The 19,360-nt window shown below is 39.0% G+C and overlaps 1 protein-coding gene across 8 annotated transcripts in view; it reads left to right on the forward strand.

Moving 5' to 3' along the window:
* BRCA2 (BRCA2 DNA repair associated) overlaps positions 1-19,360 on the forward strand; it is an 84,564-nt gene that overhangs the window by 37,451 nt on the left and 27,753 nt on the right. For 7 of the 8 annotated variants that reach the window (XR_010150631.1, XR_010150630.1, XR_010150632.1 and 4 more), the window contains 7 exons: positions 1,750-2,177; positions 3,314-3,495; positions 4,626-4,813; positions 9,396-9,566; positions 10,052-10,406; positions 17,208-17,363; positions 17,774-17,918. Coding sequence is in view for 4 of the 8 variants with exons in the window: in XM_016925134.4 (XP_016780623.4) it covers positions 1,750-2,177; positions 3,314-3,495; positions 4,626-4,813; positions 9,396-9,566; positions 10,052-10,406; positions 17,208-17,363; positions 17,774-17,918 (1,625 nt within the window). In the remaining 4 variants the exon portion in view is untranslated. Of the gene's footprint in view, positions 1-1,749; positions 2,178-3,313; positions 3,496-4,625; positions 4,814-9,395; positions 9,567-10,051; positions 10,407-17,207; positions 17,364-17,773; positions 17,919-19,081; positions 19,195-19,360 lie in introns of those variants that run through there. The other variant, XM_016925136.4, reaches the window with a different exon arrangement.

The following is a 19,360-nucleotide window of genomic DNA, read 5'->3' on the forward strand; positions in this document are numbered from 1 at the left end:
TGCTTGGATTTTTTTCCTCTCTAATAGATTGTTCTCATCACCCTAAGCAATTGTTGTACATCTCTCATCTTAAAAAGAACAGCCTTTCTTAAGTAATCTCAACAGTCCATTTTCTTCTCTTAAAGCCCAACTCATTAGAATTGTCCCTCCTCTTTTCACTTATCTCTTTGAGTACTCTCCTGAACCCACTCTAGTCAGTCCTTTCAGTAGAACTGGTCCCCCTGCTTACCTCCCTACTCCTCAATACACAGTGAATTCTCAACAAAGAAGCCGGGGGATCCTTTTAAACATAAGACAGATTATGTCATTTCTTTACTCAGAACTATTCCGTGGTGTGCCATCTCAGAGTAGAGACTAAAAGCCCTTGTCATGGTGTACAGATTCTTCATGATCTGGCTGCTTTGCTATTTTTCCAGTCGGACCTTCTAATGTTCCCCTTGCTCTCCTTGCTCCAGGCACACTTGTGTCTAGGCCAATCGACACATTTGTTTGTCTGTTTCCTTCCACTGAAATATACTTGCAAAAACAAAATTTTGTTACCGTGTTCCCCAGCAAAACAATGTCTGGCACCTGGTAGGAATTCATTAAATAGTTGATGGATAGGCGAACGGATAACTAAAGGAACAACTTCAAGTTCCAGGTATTCAGGGTTTGGTAAAAGGAAATCTGGGGTTTTCAACAAGATATCAAGTATTAGGAAGACCACGTATGCTGAGAAAGGTGATCACTTTTGGACATGTTGAGTTTGAAATGAGTGTGAAACATCAAGGTACAGATGTCTGATGCTGTATGTAGTGTAAAATGTAGGAACAACCCTAGGAGAAAAATCGGGCATGAGGATAAAGGATATTTTCATTGTTAGGTGATACTTTAAGCAATGGAAATGACTCACATTAGCAAGGGAAAGTGTCTAAGGAAGACATCCAATTTTGGAGACTTTTTTTTGAGGAATCAGGAAGAGGTAAAACCAGTAAATGATGAAAGAGGTACAGTGATGGTGAGAATTTTAAAAGAAGGAAAATGTAAACTGTCATAGCTATTAGGAAAGTTGAGTAGAATGAGTTTGCGTGCATCCCACATGCATCTGGGAGGTCATTAACAACTTTATTGAGAACAGTTTCTGTAGAGTAGTGGGAGAAATGAGAGTTTATTGAGTAGAAATTGAGGAAGTGAAAATAGCTACATTACCTATTGAAGAAGGTTGACTGTGGAGTGTAACAGTGAGTATTAGCTTGAGGCAGAGATAAAGGTGAGTGAGAAAATAAGAGTTTCAAACGTAGGCAAGATTTTGGGGCTAAATAAAAAGGGCACTTTAAAAAAGGTATAAATAGGTAGAAGAGAGAAAAGGGAGCGAGGTGGGATAATTGAAAGAGGGGATCTCCTGTGGAGACTGAGGTATTAGGCGGAGTAGAGAGTTCAGGTGAAGATGTGAAGGTGAGAGAAGAGGATGGGTAGACATTTCCCTGGTGAAGGAGGTAAGGAGTACTACGATGGAATTAGAGGGGACACACTGAGAGGGTCCACACTTGACAGACTCTCTTCTATTATGTGTTATGTGAGGTAGATTGTAAAGTCAAAGGCTAGCCTTGAAAAATGTGATATTGTTTTGGAATGGCAACCATGGTGAATGCAAAACAGTTACCAGAATAGTATCACCATGTAGCAAATGAGGGTCTGCAAAAAAGGCATATTCCTAAATATTTATATGTGTACTAGTCGATAAACTTATATATTTTCTCCCCATTGCAGCACAACTAAGGAACGTCAAGAGATACAGAATCCAAATTTTACCGCACCTGGTCAAGAATTTCTGTCTAAATCTCATTTGTATGAACATCTGACTTTGGAAAAATCTTCAAGCAATTTAGCAGTTTCAGGACATCCATTTTATCAAGTTTCTGCTACAAGAAATGAAAAAATGAGACACTTGGTTACTACAGGCAGACCAACCAAAGTCTTTGTTCCACCTTTTAAAACTAAATCACATTTTCACAGAGTTGAACAGTGTGTTAGGAATATTAACTTGGAGGAAAACAGACAAAAGCAAAACATTGATGGACATGGCTCTGATGATAGTAAAAATAAGATTAATGACAATGAGATTCATCAGTTTAACAAAAACAACTCCAATCAAGCAGCAGCTGTAACTTTCACAAAGTGTGAAGAAGAACCTTTAGGTATTGTATGACAATTTGTGTGATGAATTTTTGCCTTTCAGTTAGATATTTCCGTTGTTAAATAATGTCCTGATGGTTTTCCCCCTTTGGTGGTGGTAATTTTAAAACCCTTTTTAATGTTTTAGATTTTCTAAATCCAAAGATTAGGTTTAAATTATTCTAATGTTTCTTTCAAAGATAACTTCTTGTGGACTTGTTAAAAAAAATTAGACACACAATCTAGGACTGCTGTTACTGGAATATATTTTCTATCATGCTACTAATTTTCTTTTTAAAATGTGATAAAAATAGGGCCGGGCGTGGTGGCTCATGCCTGTAATCCCAGCACTTTGGGAGACTAAGGCAGGCGGATCACCTGAGGTCAGGAGTTCAAGACCAGCCTGGCCAACATGGTGAAACCCCGTCTCTACTAAAAATACAAAATAAATAAATAAATAAATAGCTGGGCGTGGTGGCAGGCACCTGTAATCCCAGCTGCTTGGGAGGCTGAGGCAGGAGAATCGTTTGAACCCGGGAGGCAGAGGTTGCAGTCAGCCGAGATCGCGCCATTGCACTCCAGCCTGGGCAACAAAAGTGAAAAACTCTGTCTCAAAAAGAGATAAAAATAGTAAAGATATTCATATTTATACAGCTTTACAAGTTGAAACATCCTTTCATTTATGAAGGATTAAAAGGGGTACCCTTTTTAGAGAAAAGGAGAGCATGTAAACTTCGAGGAAATTGATATGTATAATTTTATAAAACAGGGCTTGCGCTTTTTTTTTTTTGAGACAGAGTTTCGCTCTTGTTGCCCAGGCTGGAGTGCAATGGTGCAACCTCGGTTCACCGCAACCTCCTCCTCCCGAGTTCAAGTGGTTCTCCTGCCTCAGCCTGCTGAATAGCTGGGATTACAGGCATGTGCCACCACACCTGGCTACTTTTGTATTTTTTTTACTTTTGTATTTTTTTGTTGTTGTTTAGTAGAGACAGGGTTTCTCCATTTTGGTCAGGCTGGTCTTGAACTCCCGACCTCAGATGATCTGCCCGCCTCAGCCTCCCAAAGTGCTGGGATTACAGGCGTGAGCCACTGTGCCTGGCCAGGGGTTGTGCTTTTTAAATTTCAATTTTATTTTTGCTAAGTATTTATTCTTTGATAGATTTAATTACAAGTCTTCAGAATGCCAGAGATATACAGGATATGCGAATTAAGAAGAAACAAAGGCAACGCATCTTTCCACAGCCAGGCAGTCTGTATCTTGCAAAAACATCCACTCTGCCTCGAATCTCTCTGAAAGCAGCAGTAGGAGGCCAAGTTCCCTCTGCGTGTTCTCATAAACAGGTATGTGTTTGTCTACAATACTGATGGCTTTTATGACAGAGTGTAATTTTATTTCATTAACTAGTATCTACAAATGGCTTTGTTTAAAGAATGAACACATTAGTGCAAGAATGGATGAATGAAATCATCATATTTTCTAATTAGCCTGCAATGGCAGCCTGTGGCCCCTTGCTAGGCCTGCCTCATCCTACTAAAGTGATCTGTGCTTCCAAATTACGACTTCTTTTCCCCCTTCAAATCTTTCTTATTTTGTCATTGTAAATGCTCTCAGCTAGGTGTTAAAGTAGTCTTACTGATATTCAAATGTGAATAACTGATAGCCCTGAACCTTCTATGAGCTATTTATATTTTCCAAAGAGGATTCTCCTTAAGCCAATATTATCTAGGTAGAATTTTAGGCAATGGAGAGGTGAAAATAATATTGATGACATTAATAGCTAACTTTGAGCATTTTCTAGGTGTAAGATGCTCTTCTAAGCACTTCACATGCATTAGGTATATCTTGCTTAATCCTCACAGTCACCTTGAAAGAAAGGCACTGTTACTTTGTTTCCATTTTGCAAATGAGAGAACTGAAGCATAGAGAGGGTTAAGTAACTGCCCCAAAGTCACTTAACTAGTAAGTGGAAGTGCTATGGTTCCAAAGCAAAGAGTCTGACTCCAGAGTCAAACTCTGAACAAACAAAAAGACACTTTGGGTTAGATATCCTGGGGTGAAAGCAAGCACTTTGAAAGTAAGCCAAGCCTGTGTACAGATCTGACCACCTGAGGTCACATACCCTGAAATACTTAAACTTCTCCCTTTTGTTTCCCATCTAAGTTTTTGAACTTAAGAGATTTTGTAAAACATCAAATTTTTTTATCCTCACAGTACCTTCCTATGGCAGATTTAGCAGGCGTATAAGCGGGGTGGAAAAGGTACAGCAGACTGTGGAATGTATGGATCATTTATATTACATTAAAATTTTTAGTTTCTAGTAAATAACTTAAATGTTTTTGTAGTGAAGATTCTAGTAGTTAATGAAAATTTTTGGTAAATTCAGTTTTGGTTTGTTATAATTGTTTTTATTGTGTGATACATGTTTACTTTAAATTGTTTTTCTTTTTGTGTGTGTGTTTATTTTGTGTAGCTGTATATGTATGGCGTTTCTAAACATTGCATAAAAATTAACAGCAAAAATGCAGAGTCTTTTCAGTTTCACACTGAAGATTATTTTGGTAAGGAAAGTTTATGGACTGGAAAAGGAATACAGTTGGCTGATGGTGGATGGCTCATACCCTCCAATGATGGAAAGGCTGGAAAAGAAGAATTTTATAGGTACTCTATGCAAAAAGATTGTGTGTTAACTTTTATGTATTCCCTCATCCCTCTTTCTTCTCTTAACTGTCTCTCGAACTAAAAAGTTGGCTAGAAATCAAATTTTTATGCATTTAATTGTTTTAAGTGCATTATGGTTAAGCATTCTGTAGAAGTCTTTTGAAAAGTGCTGTTTGTCCTGGGGTTTAATGAACTGGATTTTCTTGATTTGGGACATTTTTCTTAGGCATTTATAAATAAAGCCCAATTTATAAAGTTAAATTTGGCCGGGTACAGTGGCTCATGCCTGTAATCCCAGCACTTTGGGAGGCCGAGGCAGGTAGATCACCTGAGGTCAGGAGTTCGAGACCAGCCTGGCCAACGTGGCGAAACCCCATCTCTACTAAAAGTACAAGAACTATCTGGGCGTGGTGGCAGGCACCTGTAATCCCAGCTACTCTGGAGGCTGAGGCAGGAGAATCGCTTGAACCTGGGAGGCAGAGGTTGCAGTGAGCCAAGATCGAGCCACTGCACTCCAGGCTGGGCGATAAGAGTGAGACTCCATCTCAAAAAAAAAAAAAGAAAAAAGTTAAATTTGAGGGCCAGGCATGGTGGCTCATGCCTGTAATCCCAGCACTTTGGGAGGCTGAGGTGGGCAGATCTCTTGAGCACAGGAGTTTGAGACCAGCCTGGGCAACATGGTGAAAACCCATCTCTACAAACAAATTAAAAAATTAGCCCAGCCAGGCGCGGTGGCTCACGCCTGTAGTCCCAACACTTCGGAAGGCCAAGATGGGCCAATTACCTGAGAGTCAGGAGTTCGAGACCAGCCTGGCCAACATGGTGAAACCCCAGCTCTACTAAAAATACAAAAATTAGCCAGGTATGCCCGTAATCCCAGCTACTCGGGAGGCTGAGGCAGGAGAATCATTTGAGCCCAGTAGGTGGAGGTTGCAGTGAGCCAAGATCGCGCCACTGCATTCCAGCCTGGGCAACAGAGCAAGACCCTATTTCAAAAAAGGCCAGGTGCAGTGGCTCACACCTATAATCCCAGCACTTTGGGAGGTTGAGGTGGGCAGATCACCTGAGGTCAGGAATTTGAAACCAGCCTGGCCAACATGGCGAAACCCCGTCTCTACTAAAAATACAAAAATTAGCTGGACGTGGTGGCACGCGCCTGCAATCCCACTTACTTGGGAGGCCGAGGCAGGAAAATCGTTTGAACCCGGGAGGCGGAGGTTGCAGTGAGCCGAAATCGCACCACTGCACTGCAGCCTGGGCAACAGTGAGACTCTGTCTCAAGAAAAAAAAAAAAAAGAAAGTTAAATTTGAAATGGCCTTATGGTAGATTCCTCCCCCGACACACACTTACTTCATGTTTTCTTTCATTATATATTTTAATGGATACAAAATATAAATAAACACTAAAAGCTAAACAGAAATATTTGAATATCAATAATGCCAATTAACTAGAAAATCTCAGAGCCCTAAAACAGCAACAATTTAGAAACTATATAACCTCTTTTTATTGTAGTTTTTACAGAAACATAATTTAAAGCTTTTTGTTATCAGAGATATATTACATTATGCCAGTGGCAAAAGATGGGATTTATTTCCTCAGCATCCTTATCTTTAAATTTCTGTACATCTTTCCAAAATTTATAGCTTTGGAAAAGTGATAAAACTTTTTTTCCTGAATTTTGTTTTAACTTTTAAAAACAAAATATTGTTTACATCTTGCGTATCTTATATAACAAACATCTGCTTATAGATTCCAGTAAGAAAAGTTGGTTAAACGGTTGTATTATTTTCTCGTACTAAATAGACTGCATAAGGTAGAAGTTAAGAATGATTGCCCTGTAGTCTAAGTGGGAATGTGGAAGCTCTCATTAGTTTTTTCTGATAATTCAGCAAATCTCTATTGAGCACTTGCTATGTGCCAGGTACTATTCTGGGTACTAGGGATAATAAAGGAAAACAAAAAAGTCCCTGCCCTGATGAGTCATACATTCTAGTGGGTGTGGAAGGCATAGAAAATATTGAAATATAAGTGAATTGTATAGTATGTTAGAAGAAGATACATACTATAAAGACAGATAAAGTTGGAAAGGTGGCAGAGAAAGTTGGGCAAGGAGATGCGATTTTTAATCTAATAAGTAGTTAGGAAGGCTTCACTGAGTCAGCTACATTTGATAAATGACCTAAAGTAAAAGGAGGGAGCATAGGACTATCCTAGCAAAAGACCCCCAGCCTCTAAGAGGGGAGCATGCTTGAAGTATTTGAGGAACAGGAAGTTAGTGCAACTGGAGTAGAGTGGGCAGGAGAAGAGTAGTAGTAGATGAGATACAAAGGGAAGACCTCATAGACCTTCATAAGACCCTTACCTTTTACTCTGCACGATTTTTACTGAATAAACCACTGGAAGGCTTAAAGGGTAACATGATCTGACTTTTTTTTGAGACAGTCTCACTCTATTGCTCAGGCTGGAGTGCAGTGGCGCAATCTCGGCTCACTGCAGCCTCCACCTCCTAGGTTCAAGCGATTCTCCTGCCTCAGCCTCCCGTGTAGCTGGGACTACAGGCGCGCACCACCATGCCCGGCTGATTTTTGTATTTTTAGTAGAGACAGGGTTTCACCATGTTGGCCAGGTTGGTCTCAAACTCCTGACCTCAGGATCTACCCTCCTCGGCCTCCCAAAGTGCTGGAATTACAGGTGTGAGCCACTGTGTCCAGCCTGATCTGACTTATTTTTGAAAAAATAATTCTGGCTGTTTGTTGAGGAGAGGGGCAAAGATGGACACACAGAGACCACTTAAGCTATTGCAGAAATACATGTGAGAGGTGGTTGGTTGGACCAGGGAAGTGGCAGTGGAATTGGTGGAAAGCAGTTGGACTCTGGGGTATTTTGAAAGTGGCACCATTAGGAGTTGCTCAAGGATTAGATATAAAACGTGAGAGAGGAGGAGAATAAGAATGGCTGTGAAGATTTTGGCCTTAGCAGCTGGAAGGATAGAGTTGTATGTAACTACCAGAATTGAGAAGACCAAAGATGGAGGGAAATGGAGAGTTTGGTTTTGGACATTTGAAGCTTGAGATGTAATAGTAGACAGCCAAGTGGAGATGTTAGGTAGGCAGTTGGATATGGAAGTCTATACACAGGTAAAGTATAGGCCAAATAAATCAATTCACAAGTCATCGGCATATAGATGGACTTGAAGGCCATGAAAAAGAGACTGAGAAAGAGCAGCCAGAAAGTTAGGAATAAATGCAGAATGGGGTGTTGCATTCCAAATGAAGATGGAATTTTAGGGAATAGAAAATGACCAGCTGTGGAAGCTGCTTCTAATAGGTAAAGTAAGATGAGGACTGAGATTGGCCACTGGATTTAGCACTGCAGAAGACATTACTAACGTTATTAAAAATAGCTCAATAGATTGGTGGAGTGATATCCTGATTAGAATGCAATTAAAGAGCAGTTGAAGAGGAGGAATTGGAGACACAGAATACAGTCGATTCTTTTGGGAGTTGCCAAAAAGAAGCAGAGAGAGGGACATTGCTTGGAGAGGAAGTAGGATCAAAGAGTCTTAGTTTTGGCTTGTTTTAAGGTAGAAAAAAACCGTTTCTTATGCTGATTAACATCGTTCAGTAGAGAGGGAAAAAATTGATGATGCAGGAGAGAGAGGAGGCATTTCCTGATCGTTGGCCTTGTAGGCAGCAAGGGGTAGGAGCTAGTGCACAAATGGTAGAAGAGGGCAAAGTGTAAGGATGTAGATGCTTGGAAGAGGGCAAAGTGTAGGGATACAGATGCTGTGAGTGGATAGATATGAGGGTGGGAGCTTATGGAAGTTCTCTTTTGATTACTTCTGTTGTCTTAGTGCTAAGAGTATGAATGAGAAAGGAGGAGTTAGAGATTTGAGAACAGAGGGGACAGGATCAAAGAGAGCACCAAGACTAAGAAAGGCAGTTCTCAGGCGTGATTTCTAAAAAAATCTCTTTCATAAGAAAAATAATCTAAAATATAATTATTTAAAATCAAGGATCTCATTTTTCAGGAACAAATATGAGTTGAAATCATTCTGTTGACTGTTAAGTGGAATTTTTTGTTTTGTTTTTATATTTTGAGATAGGGTCTCACTCTGTTGTCCAGGCTGGAGTGCAATGGCACTATCATGGCTCACTGCAGCCTCAACCTCCTGGGCTCAAGCAATCCTCCCACCACAGCCTCCTAAGTAGCTGGGACCACAGATGTGAGCTACCACTCTTGGCTGATTTTTTTTATTATTTTTTGTAGAGATGTGGGGGTCTCACTATGTTGCCTAGGCTGATCTCAAACTTCTGGCCTCAAGCAATCCTCCTGCCTCAGCTTCCCAAAATGCTGGGAGTATAGGCATGAGCCACCATGCTCAGCAAGTGAAGTTTTTATCAGTATGATACTTTGATACATGTCAAATAATTTTCTGAAATTATATTGTAGATCATATGAACTCATAAAAACTTAATGATCTTGAACAATGTAGTTTTTGTACAGAGAATAGTTGTAGTTGTTGAATTCAGTATCATCCTATGTGGTTTTTATGATAATATTCTACCTTTATTTGTTCAGGGCTCTGTGTGACACTCCAGGTGTGGATCCAAAGCTTATTTCTAGAATATGGGTTTATAATCACTATAGATGGATCATATGGAAACTGGCAGCTATGGAATGTGCCTTTCCTAAGGAATTTGCTAATAGATGCCTAAGCCCAGAAAGGGTGCTTCTTCAACTAAAATACAGGCAAGTTTAAAGCATTACATTACGTAATCATATACGGCAGTATGGTTAAGGTTTCTGTGTAGTCTGTGACTTCCATGTCAAAATGTTGCACAAGCCAGTTGTCAGTGACAGTTGCCATCCCACACTGCTGTTCTCCTGTCATCCCTAGCCCCCATTTAAGAGAGATCACACATTCATGCATTGCTTGCTTCCTTCTTTCCCCACCCCCTCCTTAACCTCTTGATGTATGAGAAGAATATGAGTTACTAATTTGATCCACTATTCGGGGATTGCTAATAAAGCATTTTTGCATTTTATTTTTTGCTTTTTAAAAATAATTGATATTTTAACAATATGAAACAATATATTCCTAGCTACAAAATTTTTAATTCTCAGTATTTCTTAGATAAATTCAGTTTTTATTCTCAGTTATTCAGTGACTTGTTTAAACAGTGGAATTCTAGAGTCACACTTCCTAAAATATGCATTTTTGTTTTCACTTTTAGATATGATATGGAAATTGATAGAAGCAGAAGATCGGCTATAAAAAAGATAATGGAAAGGGATGACACAGCTGCAAAAACACTTGTTCTCTGTGTTTCTGACATAATTTCATTGAGCGCAAATATATCTGAAACTTCTAGCAATAAAACTAGTAGTGCAGATACCCAAAAAGTGGCCATTATTGAACTTACAGATGGGTGGTATGCTGTTAAGGCCCAGTTAGATCCTCCCCTCTTAGCTGTCTTAAAGAATGGCAGACTGACAGTTGGTCAGAAGATTATTCTTCATGGAGCAGAACTGGTGGGTTCTCCTGATGCCTGTACACCTCTTGAAGCCCCAGAATCTCTTATGTTAAAGGTAAATTAATTTGCACTCTTGGTAAAAATCAGTCATTGATTCAGTTAAATTCTAGAAGTTTTACATTTAAATTTTAAATGCTTACTAAGGATGCTCAATTTCTTAGATGTACTGATAATTTTAGTATAAAAAGCATATTCTTCAGACAGTTAAAGTTTTTGTGCAGTTTTTGGGAAGTCCAGAGATCTTTCTTGAGCTTAAATAATGCATTTCCAATTAAAAAGCAAAATAAATTTGCACCATTTGATTTTGGTATCTGTAGCTTGCTGCCCTCTTGTTCTCATAGCTTTGCTTTGATCAGATCCCTATTCCACTCTGGATTAGAGAATTACATTTTAGTACTTTTCAAATATGTAATAGATACACTTTTTATCTCTATGTAGATTTTAAACTACATAACAGGACTCTGTCATATTGAATGGTCTGCAGTATTGCTATCTGAAATTACCGATAATATTGTACATTCAGATTCACTTAAGAGGTAACCTTGCAGAGAATTTACTTCTGTGGTATTCTGGATCACTCTAAAGAGAATGTTTTATAAATTAAACATTTTTAAGGTAAAGATATATTTTGTTTGGCATTAGTTCCATGTTGGATTGATTGCTTTTTACTGAAAGCATTCCATCAAGCTGAAACAGTCTTTTGTTTTATGTTGCTTAGAACATCAAGCTTGCAGTGGCTTTCATTTTCTTCTTTTTGTTTTTTTTTAAATCAAATCAATGCATGTGCATAATTTGGAAACTCAAGTAATATAAGACATATAACCAAAAAAAAGCAGTTGCTAGCACAACCCTCCCCATCCTCATTCATGGTCCCAAGAGGCAATCGTTTCCAGTCTGTTTGACTATTTTTTAGCTTGTACTGCTGTCTTCTTTCTCTCTTCAGTTTAGACAGCAACCGTTAACTTCCTGCTATGGAAAATGAGGATTTCATTCTCTTACTCCAACACTGCTACATATTTCTCTACCCTCTTCCCCATCTTCCCTCTACTAATACAGCATGATTTTTAGTGAAATCTGTATTCAGTGTATACATTATAATGACTGAAAAATATTTTTTGCAATTTAATACCTAATCGACTGTGATCACATTTCCTTTCTTTACAGCTTACTGCTTTCCATGAAGTTATTAACTGTCCTTTTCATTTCTCTTAATTTTCTGTGTCCTTACACAGGAGCTATAAAAATCCTGCCCAATATGTTAAAATTTCTCCATTGGTTCCATTTCTGTTTCTTGGAGAACCCCTGGACCTCTTCATATTCTTACTCCATTCTGAAGTGCTCATTTTCTATGTGTGCCATACAGCTCTCATTCTGTAAATTATTCTTACCTCTTTTCTGTGTTAGAAACCCCATTTCCTGGTTTCCATGTCATCTTTCTAGAGTTTTTCCCCCAATTTTAAGGGCCCACAACTCTCAGAGGCTTGTTGTGAAAAGGAGCATGCAAGCTTTTTGATATCTTAGGGTAAGGTTGGCTGGATATAGAATTCTAGGTTGAAATAATTTCTTCAGAATTTTTAAGACATTTCATTTATCTTCTTTAGCATAGCTCCTGCTAATTGCAGTGCATTCTTTTTTTTTTTTTTTTTTTTGAGACAACGTCTCACTGTGTTACATAGGCTGGAGTGTTTTATTTTTTACAGATGAGGTCTCCCTGTGTTGCCTAGGCTGGTCTTGAACTTCTGGGCTCAAACGGTCCTCACGCTTTAGCCTCCGAGAGTGCTGGGATTACAGACATGAACCACTGTACCTGGCCTGCGGTGCTGTTTTTATCTTCAGTCATTCATTATGTGCTCTGGTTTTAAGAAGTTAAGATTGTTTTGTCTTTATTTTTATTTATTTATTTATTTTTGAGACAAAGTCTCGCTCTTGTTGCCCAGGCTGGAGTGCAATGGCGTGACCTCTGCTCACTGCAACCTCCGCCTCTCGGGTTCAAGTGATTCTCCTGTCTCAGCCTCCCGAGTAGCTGGGATTACAGGTACCTGCCACCACACCCAGCCAAATTTTGTATTTTTAGTAGAGACAGGGTTTCACCATATTGGCCAGGCTGGTCTCATCCTGACCTCAGGTGATCCACCTGCCTCAGCCTCCCAAAGTGTTGGGATTACGGGCATGAGCCACCACGCCCAGCCTGTTTTGTTGTTATTTAAATTTCACAGTAATGTACTTTGGTGTCTTTTTTTTTTTTTTTTTAACTTTTTTTTTTCCTTTAGTTCTTGGCCCAGATGCTTACTGGCACTTACTCTAGAAACACATAGTCCTTCATTGAGTTCTGGAAAATTTTCTTTAAGTGGTTCTTTTATAATTTCCATCCATTTTTTTCTCTAGTTTTTTCTGGAACTCCTGATGTTTGGACACTAGGCCTCCTATATTGTTCCTATAATTTTCTTGTCTTTTCTCCTACTTTCTATTTGATTGTCTTTTTTTATTCTAACTTCTGGGATGGTTTTTAATTTTTTTCTTCTAATTCTTTATTAATATGCCATGTTTTATAGATTTGTCTTTAAATATTTTTACATAATTTTGTAACAAAATACAAAAAAAGCAATTCCTAAAAATTTAGAAAGTCAAATGAAAGCAAAGAACTTAAGTGTGTTTTCAATTAGAGCATAATCATACCAAGAAAGTATTTCAAGTAACTTAAAAAATGTTTTATGTCCCTAGTGGTATATACCCCAAGAACAACAATAGCAACAACAACTATAAAATGAAACAAAATCTTAAGCTATTGTTAGTAATCATATTGTTGGTGGTAGTGTTGGTATTCCTATTCTGAAGTTATAGTGGATGTGAAGTATGTTGTATGTGTATACTCTTTTACGTATATTTGTTGTATGTGAGTAATTATATGATTATAGAGAACAGGGATCTTTTTATCAGAGAAAGGTGCAGATGTGAGATTGAAGTAAAAGAAAACTTGTGGTTCTGCATTTGTATTGGAAATATCATTATGAACTCGAGATCTATATTATCTTTAAAAAATACATGCTGGCTGGGCACAGTGGCTCACGCCTATAATCCCAGCACTTTGAGAGGCCAAGGTGAATGGATCACTTGAGGTCAGGAGTTCAAGACCAGCCTGGCCAACATGGTGAAACCCCGTCTCTACTAAAAATATAAAACTTAGCTAGGCATGATGGCATGCTCCTGTAGTCCCAGCTACTGTGGAGGCTGAGGTGGGAGAATCACTTGAACCTGGGACGTAGAGGTTGCAGTGAGCCAAGGTCGCACCACTGCACTCCAGCCTGGGCGACAAAGTGAGACCCTGTCTCAAAGAAAAAAAAAACACGCTTATTGGTTTCATCTATCAAAAAGAACAAAAAAAAAAAAAAAAAAAGGAATAATCCAGTAGTAGTGAGTAACCCTAGCTCTCAGACTGTTTTCTAAGTACTGTTTTCTCTTAAAAGGATGCAAGGTGTCTTGAAGAAATGGCTGATTCCAGATTCAGAGGAAGAAATATATGAATCTGGAAAGTCTTGACATACCAGAAAAAAACTAAGCATCAAACACTACTAGTGTCATGTCAAAAGGACTTAGGAGTGTAATAGAATAGATTCTTACTGATCACAGATAAAATAATTTGAGCATCAGAAAGGATAATAACAGGCTGGGCACACTGGCCCACACCTGTAATCCCAAGATTTTGGGAGGCCGAGGCAGGCAGATCACTTGGGGTCAGGAGTTTGAGACCAGCCTGGCCAACATGGTGAAACCCCATCTCTACTAAAAAATACAAAAATTAGGTAGGCCTGGGGGCGGGTGTCTGTAATCCCAGCTATTTGGGAGGCTGAGGCAGGGAGAATTGCTTGAACCCAGGAAGCAGAGGTTGCAGTGAGCCGAGATTGTGCCACTGCATTCTAGCCTGGGTGACAGAGCGAGACTCCATCTCAAAGAAAAAAAAAAGGATAATAACAGCAAAAAATTGAAATTCATAACAAATGATAACTTCTATTCTCATTGTTTTAAAAACTAAAGCCCAGGCACAGTGTCTCACGCATGTAATGGCAGTACTTTGGGAGGCTGAGGTGGGCAGATGGCTTGTACTCAGGAGTATGAGACCAGCCTGGGCAACATGACAAAACCCCATCTCTACAAAAAATACAAAAATTAACCAGGTGTGGTGGCATGTGCCTATAGTCCCAGCTACTTGAGAGGCCGTGGTGGGAGGATGACCTGAGCCCAGGAGGCAGAGGTTGCAGTGAGTTGAGATCGTGCTACTGCACTTCAGCCTGGGTGACAGAGCCAGAGCCAGACCCAGCCTCAGAAAAACAACAAAAACTAGGTAAAAGGAGAAAAAAATCAAGCATTTATCTTTCTTCTCTTATATGATCTATATTTTGGGACCCTCAAGTAGATGAGGGGAAGTTTCTGTTTATAAAAATGTTTCAACAAATAAGGAATAATAGAATTAAAATATAACCATTTCGCAACCCTCAAATTAGGGTTGTCTTTTTTTTTTTTGAGATGGAGTCTCGCACTGTCGCCCAGGCTGGAGTGCAGTGGCACGATCTTGGCTCACTGCAACCTCTGCCTCCTGGATTCAAGCGATTCTCCTGCCTCAGCCTCCTAAGTAGCTGGGATTATAGGCACCCACCACCACACCTGGCTAATTTTTTTGTATTTTTAGTCGAGACAGGGCTTCACTACGTTGGCTACGCTGGTGTTGAACTCCTGACCTCATGATCTGCCCGCCTTGGCCTCCCAAAGTGCTGGGATTACAAGCTTGAGCCTGTAAATCCGGAAAAGGATTACAGCCCTTTTCTTCTAGTTCTTAAAGTGAATTTGTGTCTACCAACATAATTTTCAAGAGACCTTTATTATTCCCTAAATGTTTTTCTTTTTTTTGTGACATTCAGTTCTTGTTTCATAGATACAGTATCTTCTCATCTTTCTAAAGCTAATGATTAATGTTTTATTTTCATTTTCGTTTTTTCTGCTCCCTGCATTTTTTTTTTAAATGAAAACCTTTGTCTATTTGAGTCTCTCTGGTTAGAGACTTTCCTCAATGGTGATCATTCACTGATCCAGAAGTTGTATGTGAGGTGAGGCTTGTCAGCTCATAGGGTAGTAATGTAGTGATTTAGTTTTTAACTAGGAGACCCTCAAATATCAGTGACTGTTCTGAGAGCTGAGCAGAGTAAGGAAATTAATAGGGAGACTCATTGTCAGTGTAAGAATTTTATTTCAGTTTGTTGTTTGTTGTTTGTTTTGTTTTGTTTTGTTTTGAGATGGAGTCTTGCTCTGTTGCCCAGGCTAGAGTGCAGTGGTGCGATCTCGGCTCACTGCAACCTCCACCTCCCAGGTTCAAGGAATTCTCCTGCCTCAGCCTCCCGAGTAGCTGGGACTACAGGCGCTTGCCACCACGTCTGGCTAATTTTTTATTTTTAGTAGAGACGGGGTTTCACCATCTTGGCCAGGCTGGTCTCCAACTCCTGACCTTGTGATCCACCCGCCTCGGCCTCCCAAAGTGTTGGGATTACAGGCGTGAGCCACAGCACCCGGCCCAGTTTTGTTTTCAATAATAGCATCTCACCCCCACCCTGGCTGCGTCTGCTCAGTATTCCAGAGTCCACGATATGTATGGTTCAGCCCTCCAGAAAATAAAGTCTCCTGCATTTTTTTTTTTTAATGCTGCAGCAAGAATAGGGTCCTGGGTTCTTTTTTAGTATGAGGGAGGGACAGCCACCTGGCTACTTGGGATAGGAAAGAAAATCTGGTGTTTCAACTACGTTTGTACAAAATGTCAACCATTTCTTCCTATTTTCAGCCCCACCATATGCTCCTGCCTTCACAGGTACCTGTTGCCTCCAATTTCTGAGTGTTTTCCTTTAATTATTTTGTTTCATGTTAACTCCTTACAACAAGTTTGGTGGCTGAATAACCTTGGGCAAGTTGTGTAGTTTCTCATATACTTTAGTTTTATCGTTGTCTGTAAAATGGAGATGAGTCTTCAGATTATTGTGAAGATAATTTGTTTGTTTGTTTTTTGGAGACGGAGGCACGCTCTGTCCCCCAGGCTGGAGTGCAGTGGCACAATCTCGGCTCACTGCACCCTCTGCCTCCCAGGTTCAAGCAGTTCTCCTGCCTCAGCCTCCCGAGTAGCTGGGATTACAGGCGCCCACCACCTCACCTGGCTACTTTTTTGGTTTTTAGTAGAGACAGGGTTTCACCATGTTGGCCAGGGTGGTCTCGAACTCCTGACCTCAGGTGATACGCCTGCCTCGGCCTCCCAAAGTGTTGGGATTACAGGCATGAGCCACCTTGCCTGGCCAAAGATTAATTGTTAATATACATAAAGCGCTTAACACCATGCCAGGTACCTTAGTAAGTGTTCGATGAATATTTGCTCTTTGTATTAGCCATAATCATTCTCAGGCTGCTTTGTCATTTACTTGTTCCACAAATTCTTAGCTTCCAAAATTTTGGTGATACCTCATTTCCTATTCTCTCTAGTTGCCTTTGTCCATGTAGATTTTTTGAGGAAGCTTGGGTAAATAAGTGTATTTTAAACTATTATGTTTAAATCGAAGTTCCTTTTATCTGTTTTCTAATAGAAACATTTAAATAGCATTAAGAACTTGTAGCAGTATAAACAATATGTTTGAGAAGTACTATATTGTGAAAATATTTTCACTTTTATACAGTTTTTTACTTATTTACTGTCTTACTAATCTTCCTAAGACTTTTTAAAGTGAATATTTTTAAGGCAGTTCTAGAAGAATGAAAACTCTTATGATATCTGTAATAGAATTGAATACATATTTAACTATTAAATCAATATATTTATTAATTTGTCCAGATTTCTGCTAACAGTACTCGGCCTGCTCGCTGGTATACCAAACTTGGATTCTTTCCTGACCCTAGACCTTTTCCTCTGCCATTATCATCGCTTTTCAGTGATGGAGGAAATGTTGGTTGTGTTGATGTAATTATTCAAAGAGCATACCCTATACAGGTATGATGTATTCTTGAAACTTACCATATATTTCTTTCTTTTGATACAATTAATTTGTTTGTTTGTTTGTTTGTTTGTTTGAGATGGAGTTTCGGTCTCTTGCCCAGGCTGGAGTGCAATGGCGTGATCTTGGTTCACTGCAGCCTCCACCTCCGGGGTTCAAGTGATTCTCCTGCCTCAGCCTCTCAAGTAGCTGAGCCACCACACCTGGCTAATTTTGTATTTTTGGTAGAGAAGGGGTTTCATCATGTTGGTCAGGTTGATCTCGAACTCCTGACCTCAGGTGATCCACTAATCTCAGCCTCCCAAAGTTCTGGGATTACAGATGTGAGCCACTGTGCCTGGCCTGATACAATTAACTTGAATGTTATATATATGACTTTTTTGGTGTGTGTAACACATTATTACAGTGGATGGAGAAGACATCATCTGGATTATACATATTTCGCAATGAAAGAGAGGAAGAAAAGGAAGCAGCAAAATATGTGGAGGCCCAACAAAAGAGACTAGAAGCCTTATTCACTAAAATTCAGGAGGAATTTGAAGAACATGAAGGTAAAATGAGTTATATGGTACACATTGTTATTTCTAATATGAGAACAAAGTCTTAGAGACTTTGAATTTAACATTTTTAATGAGTAAATTGTTTTTATTTTGAGTAGTAAATTGACTTTATTTTTTAGTATCTAGAGTATTCTTTTTTGGTATTAGACAAAGAATAGCAACAAGGGACAGAAATATCAGGTTATTTTTCCCTAAGCCATTTGTAATATTTTTCCTGAATTCTTACCTATATGATGTGGCTTTTGCATTTTTGTCATGGTAGTTATTAGCTTTCATGTGTTATTATGCCTGGAACTAGGACCTATTGTGGTGTCAATTTTAATATTTAAAATCATGGTGTTTTGATGTTTATATGACATAAATTTTATTTTTTCATATCTCCCTTTTGTTGTTGCTGAAGATTTTATGTTTTTCTGCATTTCCTCATGATTTATATAGATGTAACATGTTCTATAGGACATGTAATTTACATGTCCTATAGAACTATAAGTTACATGTCCTATAGAACTTACAGTTCTATAGTTATCTGCAGAAATATTGCTCCTTATGTTTTATTTGCTTAAAATTATCACTAGATCATACTATTTTCATAAATAAATGAATATGAAATCATTCACAGGCATACCTCAGAGATACTGTGGATTTGATTCTAGACCACTGCAATAAAGCAAATATTACAGTAGAGCAAATCACATGAATATTTTGGTTTCCCAGAGCATACAAAAGTAATGTTTACACTATAGCATAATCTCTTAAATGTGTAGTAGCATTGTGTCTAAAAAAAACAATGCACATACCTTAATACACTTTATTGCTAAAAAATGCCAATGATCATCTGAGCCTTCAGTGAGTTGTAATATTTTTGCTGGTGGAGGATCTTTCCTCGATGTTGATGCCTGCTGAGTGATCAGAGTGGTAGTTGGTGAAGGTTGGGGCAGTTGTGGCAATTTCTTAAAATAAGACAATGGCATTTGCAACATTGATTGGCTTTTCCTTTCATGAAAGATTTCTCTGTAGCATGCAATGCTGTTTGATAGCATTTTATCCATGGTAGAACTGCTTTCATAATTGGAGTCAATTCTATCAAACTCTGCTTTATCAGAATATTATGTAATATTCTAAATCCTTTGTTGTCATTTCAACAATATTCACAGCACCTTCGCCAGGACTAGATTCCTTCTCAAGAAACTACTTTCTTTGCTCATCCATAAGAAGCAGCTCTGTATTAATCTGTTCCCACACTGCTGTAAAGAATACCTGAGACTGGGTAATTTCTAAAGGAAAGAAGCTTAATTGACTCACAGTTCCACATGGCTGAGGAGGCCTCAGGAAACTTACAATCATGGCGGAAGGCAAAGGCGAAGCAAGTACCCTTTTCATAAGGTGGCAGAAGAGAGAGTGCAGGGGAAACTGCCACTTGTAAGCCAACAGAT

This window comes from Pan troglodytes, chromosome 14 (genome assembly GCF_028858775.2).
Source record: "Pan troglodytes isolate AG18354 chromosome 14, NHGRI_mPanTro3-v2.0_pri, whole genome shotgun sequence".
Lineage (NCBI taxonomy): Eukaryota > Metazoa > Chordata > Mammalia > Primates > Hominidae > Pan > Pan troglodytes.